The sequence below is a fragment of the Orussus abietinus genome, unplaced genomic scaffold, assembly GCF_000612105.2.
Source record: "Orussus abietinus isolate OABI.00-Male unplaced genomic scaffold, Oabi_2.0 scaffold6, whole genome shotgun sequence".
NCBI lineage: Eukaryota > Metazoa > Arthropoda > Insecta > Hymenoptera > Orussidae > Orussus > Orussus abietinus.
The window spans coordinates 2,842,928-2,853,739 of NW_019396002.1; the positions used below are offsets into that span (position 1 = coordinate 2,842,928).

Below are 10,812 nucleotides of genomic sequence, written 5' to 3' on the forward strand. Positions count from 1 at the left end.
ACATTTAAAATAAATGTTATTTCTATTAATATACTCCTTTATCCAGACTTTCTATCTCGCGGAGATACTATAAAAACTTAATAATATCGCGGTAAATGCAATTATTTTGCCTTCGAAAGTGGCCTTGATATCCGGTTTTGTTCCCCTTTCATTGTCATGTGCCAGTAAACCGGAAAAATGTACGCTAGAGTAGCTGCAATTGTACCCAGACCACGTTCACCAGAAAAAAGATAATTACAAATCATAAACATTAAATGCGATTTATTGACGATTATTACTGACATCGACCAATGGATGTTGCAAAAGAAAATGACTAAGTCTCGATGAAGACACTTTCTACAATTTTATGTTTCACCGTTACTGAAAATTCGGTTAAATAATCGTTTATATGTTCTTGCATTGCAGATAAACCGAAGTTTTCCGACATTTCCATGAACTTCACCGTTATTGAAAACGAAGCGGCGTAAAAAATGGATTGCGTGTCGGTAAACATTGCGAGTTTTTCTCGAAAGCGGCCTTAATATCGAGTCCTGTCCTCCTCTCATTGTCATGTTCCAGTAAACCGGAAAAGTGTCTGCTCGAGTTACTTTAACTGTACCGAGAGTAGTTCTTAACTTTTTGCCGCGTCGGACACGGATATTAAGTTAACGCGAATACTGGGCCACGTATGTTACTGCACGGAGAATTGCACGATCATACGATCAAATAGACTGCAATTGCGCCGATAACTATATACAACCTGTACGGTGTTCACCTGCACGCATTTCGTTTCATACGACCTCCATATTGCATAAACCTAATGCAAAACTGGTTCACCGTGCCTTTCTTTTCACTCGGTTCTAAGTATGATTTTACTGCAGCTGCAGTTGCACTGCAGATTTCATACAACTGATTATATCAGTCCGTAATTTCTAGACTTTAATTAGGTACAAGGACGTGTAATTAAAGTTTTGCACAAGCTCGGTATTAATTTATTCGAAATACATTCAATACCGCATTTTGGTGCAACGTATGGATTTTCACTGGAAAGCAGAGGATTTATAATAAATAATCGAACCGATTGGCAAGAAATGATAATTCTCAATATTTTTTAGGTGATTGGGAGCAATTGACTCGTGTTGTTTTTTCTTTTAATCAATTTTTATTGGGGATTAAAATAGGAAGCGACTCTTTGTCGTCAAAATCAAGATGGCGGCCCTCTGGACGGCATCGCCGTGCAGAAACTGGGGACCGTTTTGTATTCAGCTTACGTAAATAGCGCTATTCGCTCGAGTGCGCACTTAGATGAGAAAAAAGATCGAATGAAAAGTCAAAGTCCACCGACAAAAATTCGTCAAACTTGTCGAGTGCGTCCGTCGACCTCCTGCAGCCATATTTGTAAACTCGTCGCACGAGTAACTGTTAGGTATATTCATATCCAGGAGGAAATCTCGACACAGTCCAACGATCATAGCGATTTGTGTATCAACAATATATACATGGTCCCTATTTTATGTAAAATTGAGAGAATTATTTCCCAGGAAATAGCGGCGCGATATTCACGTCTGTAATCTACACTTTGAAATGAAGAGATCGAAGGAAGGAGGCAATTTATGAACTCATCAAAAGACAATTTGCGGGGATATTTTCAAGCACGAGGATGAGTCATTTCCGTGGGTGGTTGTTTATGAAAAAGGAAATGTCTTTAGACACGTTAGATCATCAGGAGTCTATAGTGTCAAGTTCATGGACCTCTACAATTTTTTTATATTTTTAAACCGCGTGGGTGATAGTTCACCGTGTGAACTTCACGTCCCTTCACCTAATCTCTGAAGAATTTTTATCCAGTCTTTCGCCTTAAAAATGTTCAAACTCATTGCTTATACCATATGCATGAAATGTTTATTTAACGTTTTTCTTCAATTTTTCAGAAATGTTGTTGGTGTCGGTTCTGTTGGGATTCGCCCTCCCAATAATGGGGGTGTATGTTCCGCCTGGACCGCGATATAAATGTCCTAGGGAATCAATATACATATTTCCATGTACATGTATTCATGGCGGCGACAAAGGACTGTACGTCAGGTGCGAAAATGCAAATTTGGCAAGCCTGAGTCTTGGACTGATCAATTTGGGCAACGACGGGGCGCCTATAGAGGAGCTTACGTTGTACAAATGCAACATAGGTCGGTGATGAAAATGTTAAAAATGGTGAAAAATATGAAATATGCCTTTTCTAATTCCACATGTTCTTTCTATAGCTCGATTTTATGGACCGGCGCTGTATACGTTGGAGGTGCGAATTTTGAGAATCGTGGAGACGCCGTTGAAACTTATCGAGGAGCACAGTTTCCTCGGAGTGAACAGGACCCTTCAGGAATTTCATTTAACTCAAAGCGAATTAGAAAAATTCCCGAAAGAGGCGTTCCAGATTCTTGGGAATCTTTCGATCCTCTGCATATCCGGCCACAACATGACCTCGCTTCCGGGGAACAGTTTTTCCGGAAGCTTGGCGGCTGCCAAGTTGGAAAAACTGGAAATTAGTAACGGTAAGGGTATTCTGCCTCTTTTTAATTGTACTCATTTCGGATGTGAGATCTTATCAGACGAAATTTCAGGGTCGTTGAGTTCATTGCCAGTCGAAGCACTCACGCCCTTGAAGAAACTGAGAACGTTGGACCTCCACGGAAACAGGATTAAGGAGTTGAAGAGAAATCAGTTTAAGGGACTGAGAGACACCGAAAATTTGGATCTGTCGCATAATTTAATAGACAAATTGGATCCCTCGCACTTGGCAGACTTGACGAAAATGGGGTGGTGCAATTTGTCTCACAATGCTATCGGCGAACTGAAAAGGTATTTTCTTACCAGAAATAAATGTGTATATACGAGGTGCGCATCAAGAGACTTATGAAAATCTCTCTTTCAATTTATCAGGGGAACTTTCGCGAGGAATTCCGTCTTGAAGGTCTTGAATTTAAATTATAATAAAATTAAGAAGCTCGACTCTAACACCTTTCGCGGAATGCGATTTTTGAGGAGATTATTCTTGAGCGACAACCAAATCAATGAAGTGGCTCGGGGCACCTTTGGATCGATTACTAGGATTGGAACAATCGACCTGGCTCGAAATTTCATCAAGAAAGTCGACTATCAAATGTTCAACCAGCTACAGTACTCAGAGGCAAGTACGAGATAAAAGTTCTAAAACAAAAATGACAATTTATATCAATCTCTGCACTGATTTCCAACAGCTGATCGACGTGTCGGAGAATCTCGTGACGGTCATAGAAAAGCTCGCGTTTAAAGATTTGTACTTGACGAAAGTCAACCTTTCGCATAACGAAATCTCGAAAATCGAGGCGGGCGCTTTCGAGAATTGCGCTAACATAACGATATTGGATTTGAGTTACAACAAGCTGGAGAACATCTCGAAATATGCATTCGACAGTGCCTCGTACGCGATGGAATTGCAGCTGAGCTATAATCAATTAACCTCCTTAAATCAAGTGAGTGATAAAGAAATCCCCTAAATTATTTACATAAATATCTTCTACGAATGAAATATTTAACGACCATTTGCTTTTCAATTGTAGGTTCCTCTTCACAATATGACAGGTATGAAGGTTCTAAACGTGTCTTACAATCTGATACATTCGGTGCCTCGGCAGACCTTTCCAAAATTGTACGAGCTCCACACAATCGACTTGTCGAACAACAACTTGTCCGAAATTTACAACGCAGTCTTCCAGACGTTGTTCAGCCTTCGGTTTTTAAACCTCTCGCATAATTCCCTGGAAAAAATCAAACCTTCAACCTTCGGGCCTCTCCCGACCTTATTGGAACTGGACATGAGTTACAACCAACTGAACGACGTCGCTCGTGGAAGTTTAACCCGTCTGGCCAGTTGCAGGTGAGAAAGATGCAGCTGCAAATATCTCCTCGCATCTCCTCATAAAAGTACTCCCCCATTTAACTGCGCGGTAACAAATTCATCACCGATGAATCTCTCTGATTATCTACATTCAAATGCATTTCAACCTATTCGACTACGAAATGGAAACAACTCAACTTCATCATTTTGCACCAACGTGTAACCGAGTGGAATTCTTTCAGGACGATATCAGTGAAGAACAACAATTTGAAGAAGATTTTCCAATTGCCGATTTCTCTGGGGTACTTGGACTTTTCGGAAAACGCTATAGAAGAAATCCCGACGACCGACGTCTGGCCTTCGATGAACGCCCTACTTTCCCTGGACTTATCAGCCAATCAGCTGGCTGATAATCTTCAGCAAGGCTCTTTTGCAAACCTGCTGACTTTAAGGATTCTCGATTTGCGGAGAAACGGAATGACGAAACCGCCAAGGGACGCCCTCGGCAGTCTGAGTAGTCTTCAGTACATATATATGCAGGTAAAAATATAAATCATAATTAATCCGTCTCTATCAACCCCTGTAAAATAATTGAATAAGTTGAAAGGCACGTTTAGTTGTATAGAAAAAATTAAAAAGGGATAAAACCGCCAAGGGACGCCCTCAGCAGTCTAACAATCAGTAGTCTTCGGTACATATATATGCAGGTAAAAATATAAATCATAATTAATCCGTCTCTATCAACCCCTGTAAAATAATCGAATAAGTTGAAAGGCACGTTTAGTTGTATAGAAAAAATTAAAAAGGGATAAAACCGCCAAGGGACGCCCTCAGCAGTCTAACAATCAGTAGTCTTCAGTACATATATATGCAGGTAAAAATATAAATCATAATTAATCCGTCTCTATTAACCCCTGTAAAATAATTGAATAAGTTGAAAGGCACGTTAAAATGTATAGAAAAAATTAAAAAGGGATAAAATCGGGGTATTTGAACATCACTGTAAAGACAGATCAAACACTAGGCGAAGTTAAATGGCCGACGTTTTACTCCTCTCGCGTCCGATACATTTTCTGCAGAGCATACCGTGATTATTACAGTTATTACAAAGTTGGCTTTACGATCCCCACATGATCTTACGTAATTACTGTACCGTTCAGAGTACGTCTTTCTGATCCGGGAGACCTGAAGAAAAGAAGATGAAGAGTCCACCCTTTACGATCCACTTCGTTCTCGGTGAAGAAGTAATTATAGTTTTGTTAAGAGCGGATTAATTGGTATAGTAAAGTCTGACAGTGAAGGAGATTAAAGAAGTCGCTGAATGAATGGTTTCCTTCCCGAGAAGAAAGGCATAGATCGCGTCTAAGTGAAGCAAAAGAGGGCAAAACGAATAGCAACGAATGGAGTCTGAAATGGAGACGGAAAGAAAAGGCGTGGAATTTGAAAAAGGATATTTCATAAAAAAATGAAAGTACACTGTAGTAAATTTCAATGTCGCGGGTAAAGCGAGGTAAACGAACGGTTTTCCTCTTAGAAGATGAGTAAGCTGCTAATAATGCTCTTCCAAGACAATTAGCTCGCTGGGAGGGTCTTTCATCTTGGGGAAAAGTAGGAAAGAAACGAGCAGTTAAAATTTTCTTTCCTGATTGGACGGTTTTTTAGTCGGTTAACTGTTCTCCCTGAGAAACGGAACCGCGATGAGGTAACTACTTAGATAACTTTTTTTTTTTTTTAATATAATCCGCTGTTGGGAAGATAACGATCTGCCATCTTATTTAGGTTCGATGAACAAATACCGGAAATGCCCTGACTGGATAAATTCTGTATTTAAATTTATTCTTCTCCAACGATACGCCTTAATCTTCCACCCGTCTTTAACATTTCAGATGATCTCTTCTAGATTATTTCTATATAACACTTATAGATTATCTCTGTATTTTAATTTTATATTTTCGTATCGAATACTTGTCAAGTAAGAGTTTATGTGGTTAAGAATAGCAACAATTTCAGGACAACAATTTGACCAGCCTCAGCAAAGCGGCCTTTGGTCGGTTACCAATAGTGTTCGAGTTGAACCTGGCGAACAATCGGATCCAGAACATCAGCATCCGGGCTTTTGAAGGCCTTTTGCAGCTGCTGATCTTAAACTTGACGAGCAATGATCTTAAAGAAATCCCGAACGGAGCTTTTCAAGGTCTGGTGTCCTTGAGGAGTCTGGACCTCTCGAACAATCAGCTGGAGAAACTGGATAACAAAACCCACGGTCTTCTGGACGACTGCTTATCTCTGGAGAAGCTTAATCTAAGTCGCAACAAAATTTCGTTCGTGACGAAGAAGACCTTACCGAACGACCCATGGATTCCGTACAGACTGAAGGAGGTCGACCTCTCTTACAACAGCATGCCGGTCGTGACTTTCGACCTCACCGTGGGTGCTAAAAAAGTGACATTCTTGAACCTGAGCCATAACAACATCAATGAAATCCGCAGATGTAAGTTGAAGTCTTCAAGGCTCACCCTAGATCCCCAAAGCTGGGATGTGGGACGTTCTTGAAGAGCCAAATTAACAGAAAAAACTGACCTCAGACGTTATCGGGAACCTAACATCCCTGGCGACCTTGGACCTCTCCTACAACGACATCAGCGATCTTGGAGGCGAAGAAGTCTTCACGCCGCCGAGGAACTTGAGCAACCTCTTCTTGGGACACAATACGTTGACTCATTTGCCCCTGGCGAAAATCCTACCCATGCCTAACCTCAAAATCCTCGACCTAGAGTTCAACAATTTCGCCAGCTTCGACCCCGGCCTTTTGAAGATCGTCCAAAACGACACCGTTGTTAATTATGTCGGTGAGGATGGACCTTTTATTAATATTTCCACAACAGTTAAGAGAAATTCATTTCTCATCCTGAAGAGTACTTGATGACGTTTAGTAAGGTTTTCCCAAATTTGTAGGAAATCCTTTGCATTGCGACTGTTACGTCAGACCTCTGAGAAGGTGGATGAGCACGCTGACAGAAATACCAGCTCAATTGTCAAATTTGGAATGCGCGAGTCCGAATTACGTGGCCAATTGGACGCTCCCGGAAGTGACGGAAGATCTGATGACTTGCAGCGAGAGGGAGATTCTTGAAGACCCGAATTTCGACATTTCTCCCGATGTCAAATACCGCGACATCGAGTAGTAAGTATCTATCGCGTCACTTCTTGCTCGTTGATTCGAGAATTTAATGTAAATCAATTTTTTCCCAGCAATAACGAGGAGGATACGTGGAAAATCACGTGGTACGTGACATCGAGAGAAGATATTGGTGATTTTTATATTGTGGTTCGAGAGGCTGGCAAAAGTAAATCGCTCTACGAGAAGGACCTGATCTACAGCACCAGGTCCTTCAAAATCGGCGACCTGCCCATTTCGACGTCGAAGTACGAATTGTGCCTGCTGGCCAGAGACTCGCAGGGAAACGTTAAACACTTCAGAAATTCCCAGTGTCGAATTTTAACTAAGTATTCCACGATCTCGTCGAGTTCTGTCACAGCGAACAGCCTCGTAGCCTTAGTGGGTATTTCCTTTTTAACTCTTATCTGAAACAACTCTCTCTCGAAGATACAAAGGCACTCCACGCCTTGCTTGAGATACGCTTTTCGGAAAGAGATGACTTTTTCGAAAAACTCAACAGACGCCCGTCGCGCCTAGACTGTATAAATGTAGTTTTACAAAGTTTAGAATTAGTGCGCTCGACTCGCGCGGCGACGTTGATCGTTGTGTATTTATTTTGTATAAAAAGACATACTAACTCTTCACCGAGTCTTCAATCGTCTATAAATTGTAGGAATTGTTTCCTCTGCCGCGTCCAGTCTTCCGAGTTTATCATAGTTTGATAAAATCACGCTACACCTTAATCGATAATTTCCTCGTCGGTTGTAAATACGAAACATTGTCTGAAAAATGAAGAATATGGTCCTCAAAGAATTACTGTATATTCTCTTAATGTTTAATAACTGTGCAATATATTCTCTAGGTACAACTCATTTGGTTAACGAATGTCAAGTCTATTAACACCCTGCACCTTTTCACCGTTTCCTATTTAATTTCTTAATTTATGAGAAAATGTTTCATCGAGAGACTCATTAAGGCGGAAATAATGTAGCGTTAGAGACGACTGTCGTTAGAAAACAATTTCCCTATTAAACATTCTTTGTCCCACGGAGCTAACATGGCGGTTGATGTCTCCAGTTAATAAAAGGCCTGATTCGCTCAAAGTCTCAAGGAAGTGAATTCCCGGAGAAACTCGCAGCCGAGATCATACAATTAATCCATGGTGCATAATTACCGTGAGGAAATGAGGTTAGGATCGCGGAAGCCGTCGAGCTTTCGTCTTGATCGAGCCTAACCTCTTAATAATCAGGTTCCAGGCACATTTTCTAAACTGACTACGTCCGAACAATCTGCATTGGCTAGCCTCTGAAAAATATAATTTAATTCCGCAAGAAGTAAAACAGTAGTTTTACTTCTTGGCTTATTCAGCCATTCTAGCAAATTCAGATAGTTCGGACGTAGTCTGTTTATTTTTACTACTTATTAGGTTTTTTCTCTAATTTTCAATAAGAACCAGGAATTTAAACGCATGGGCAAGATGACATGCATACTGAATCGGTAGTCGCCATCTTGACTACAACTTTAGTCACGACAGGACTCGCGACTACGTTAGTCACGGCATCCACGAATACCTCGGGATTTAATTGTCATTAAACGTGTAGCTGCCCATTGCGGCAATTTACATTCTATAATACATATAATTATATCCCATAATAACGTCCATTATACGGCGATTCCAGGTGACTAATTAAGGTAGGTAATTAAGATGTTAAACGCCATGTGCAGTAATTCTGAAACTCCACGGCAAGCTCGCCTGACCCCATGTGGAGTAGATAGGGTTCCAGTTACAAAAAACAAACGATTCGTGAGAAGCACACACTGAAGGTGGCTTCCTTATCCTCGAAGTCGTTTCTCTATAGTTGGCAACCGTGAAAACGTTTACTCATTTGCCGTACAGTACTTTTACATATATATTCAACCGAGAAAGACCCGTAACACGAACAATCATTAAAGTAAGTAATTTTAGATTCTACTCGAAATAGAAGCCAAGGAAACATTAATACTGGTACGAAAGTACATGGTAAGCAGTTCGTACACGTCTGGTACAGAAACGTTAGAGAGCCATGCACTAATTGCACTAACTGTGTTTTCCGCGGTATCCGTTAATCGACTTCTCACGCGTACAAAAATGAATAATTATCTGCGTTTCGTTTCGAAATCTCCGTATCTTCCCCTAGCGTTCTAATACTCGAAAGGAATTAACCCGATAAGCCCATTTGAAAAGATCTCATGGAATTTGCAATCCCCGAGATAATTGACGATAAACTTAATCTGTGCCAGGTGGTCACGTGACTGGTTCTTCGAGCCGTAACTGTCATGGCGGAATATCGGTTTATATGCTGGCTATGTGTTTGTACTATTACGTGAGTAGAGGAAGAAGGGATGATTGGTTGTTTCAGACGAAGCGGTTAGCGTTTCAGGAATTTTCAAGATGGCAGATCGGTTAGTTATGGTTTCGGGGTAATCGCAGATCCAGTTAATAAGAACCGGAACGTTCATGTGACTGATACGCGTCTTCCTTCAGGGCCCTATAAGTGTCATGGCGAGGGGCCCTACTCGCGCAAGGAAGTGAGTACGCTTAACCCGGAAGTCGCAGATACAAAGCAGATCCTAGCTTCAAATAGGTTCCTTCTCGAGCCTCGAGGCAGTCACGATTCCCATGACTCTACAGAGACAATGGCAATTTTACGGACGAGAACCGATGACGTCAGTAGGATGGCGTAAACTCGTTACAAAATGCTACTTTCACTTACGGATCGAAAATGGTGCCGCAGATGGAACCACTGGATAATAAAGCTCGGATCGTTCATAAGGCCCAAAATGTGCGTTCCTACCTCATTAACGTTATCAAATTATGTAATTAAATATACCATAAGAAGGGTCATTTGTTAGTTTTAGGCGTTCTCGGTAAGCGCTCGACCCGGGCCCACAGGCCCCATTAATCTTTATCCCATAAGTCCCAACCGGAGACGCGAAAGAAAAGAAAAGGGCACCTCACACATTAGATTGTTATAACCGGTTTTTACGCACCCATTAAATAAATCATTTCTATTTTACTTTACAAACCCTCTAACCTGCAATCTACCTCTCGGCACCGTAAGGCCCATTAATCTATAAAAGCTCGGTCAGATCGAAAGGTCCCGAATTTAAAGCAGCGTCTCCCGCCCATACGACCACCGTCTACAGCCATTAAGATTCCTGATCGGGCCCAACTCGTAATTAGTTTCGGTCCCCCAAGTCAGTCCCTTCAATTCGGTCCCCACGTTATTAAATCACTCATAACCATCCTAATTAATCCATTCGTGACTAATCAAAGTCCAAAAGTTCGAAAGCCAAGAACATCCCATCCATTCCCAAAACTCCGCCATTACCCTAAAAACCCGGCGTACTCCGAGATCGTATCAACTTCCCAAAGTAGAGCCCACCTTCCTCCGTCCATGCCCTTAATCGGGGTCCTACGTCCCAAGACATCTAAATCTCCCCCACCGCGTCTGTGACTCATCTCCAAGACCAAACCCCGTTTCCCCGTGACTCCTTTCACATATCCACACGTGCAGTCAGGATCTTTCTCTCCACCTTGGCGTCTTTTATCGGGGCCTCAAGGTTGCGTTAAAAGTCCTCGCAAACTGGCTGTCTCTCCGTTGATTTACTCCCGGGGCCCTACCCTTTGCCCGTCCTCGCACCTAAAACTCCCGTAAGCGAGTCCTCTCCTTCTCTCGGGCCCAAATCCCTCCCTCGGTTTTGCCTCCCCCGTGTCTCATCCCTAGGGCCCATATCTCGGGGCCCACTTTACACCCGCGTG

The 10,812-nt window shown here is 41.9% G+C and overlaps 1 protein-coding gene across 1 annotated transcript; it reads left to right on the top strand.

Moving 5' to 3' along the window:
• The first annotated feature begins 1,912 nt into the window (after window positions 1-1,912).
• LOC105704449 (protein artichoke) lies at window positions 1,913-7,439 on the top strand. The gene is made up of 11 exons (XM_012433665.1): window positions 1,913-2,162; window positions 2,238-2,525; window positions 2,595-2,832; window positions 2,914-3,160; window positions 3,231-3,485; window positions 3,573-3,889; window positions 4,093-4,390; window positions 5,861-6,341; window positions 6,436-6,699; window positions 6,806-7,034; window positions 7,103-7,439. Exons 1-11 carry the CDS (start codon window positions 1,913-1,915, stop codon window positions 7,437-7,439), a joined length of 3,204 nt encoding a protein of 1,067 aa, XP_012289088.1.
• Window positions 7,440-10,812: the final 3,373 nt, after the last annotated feature.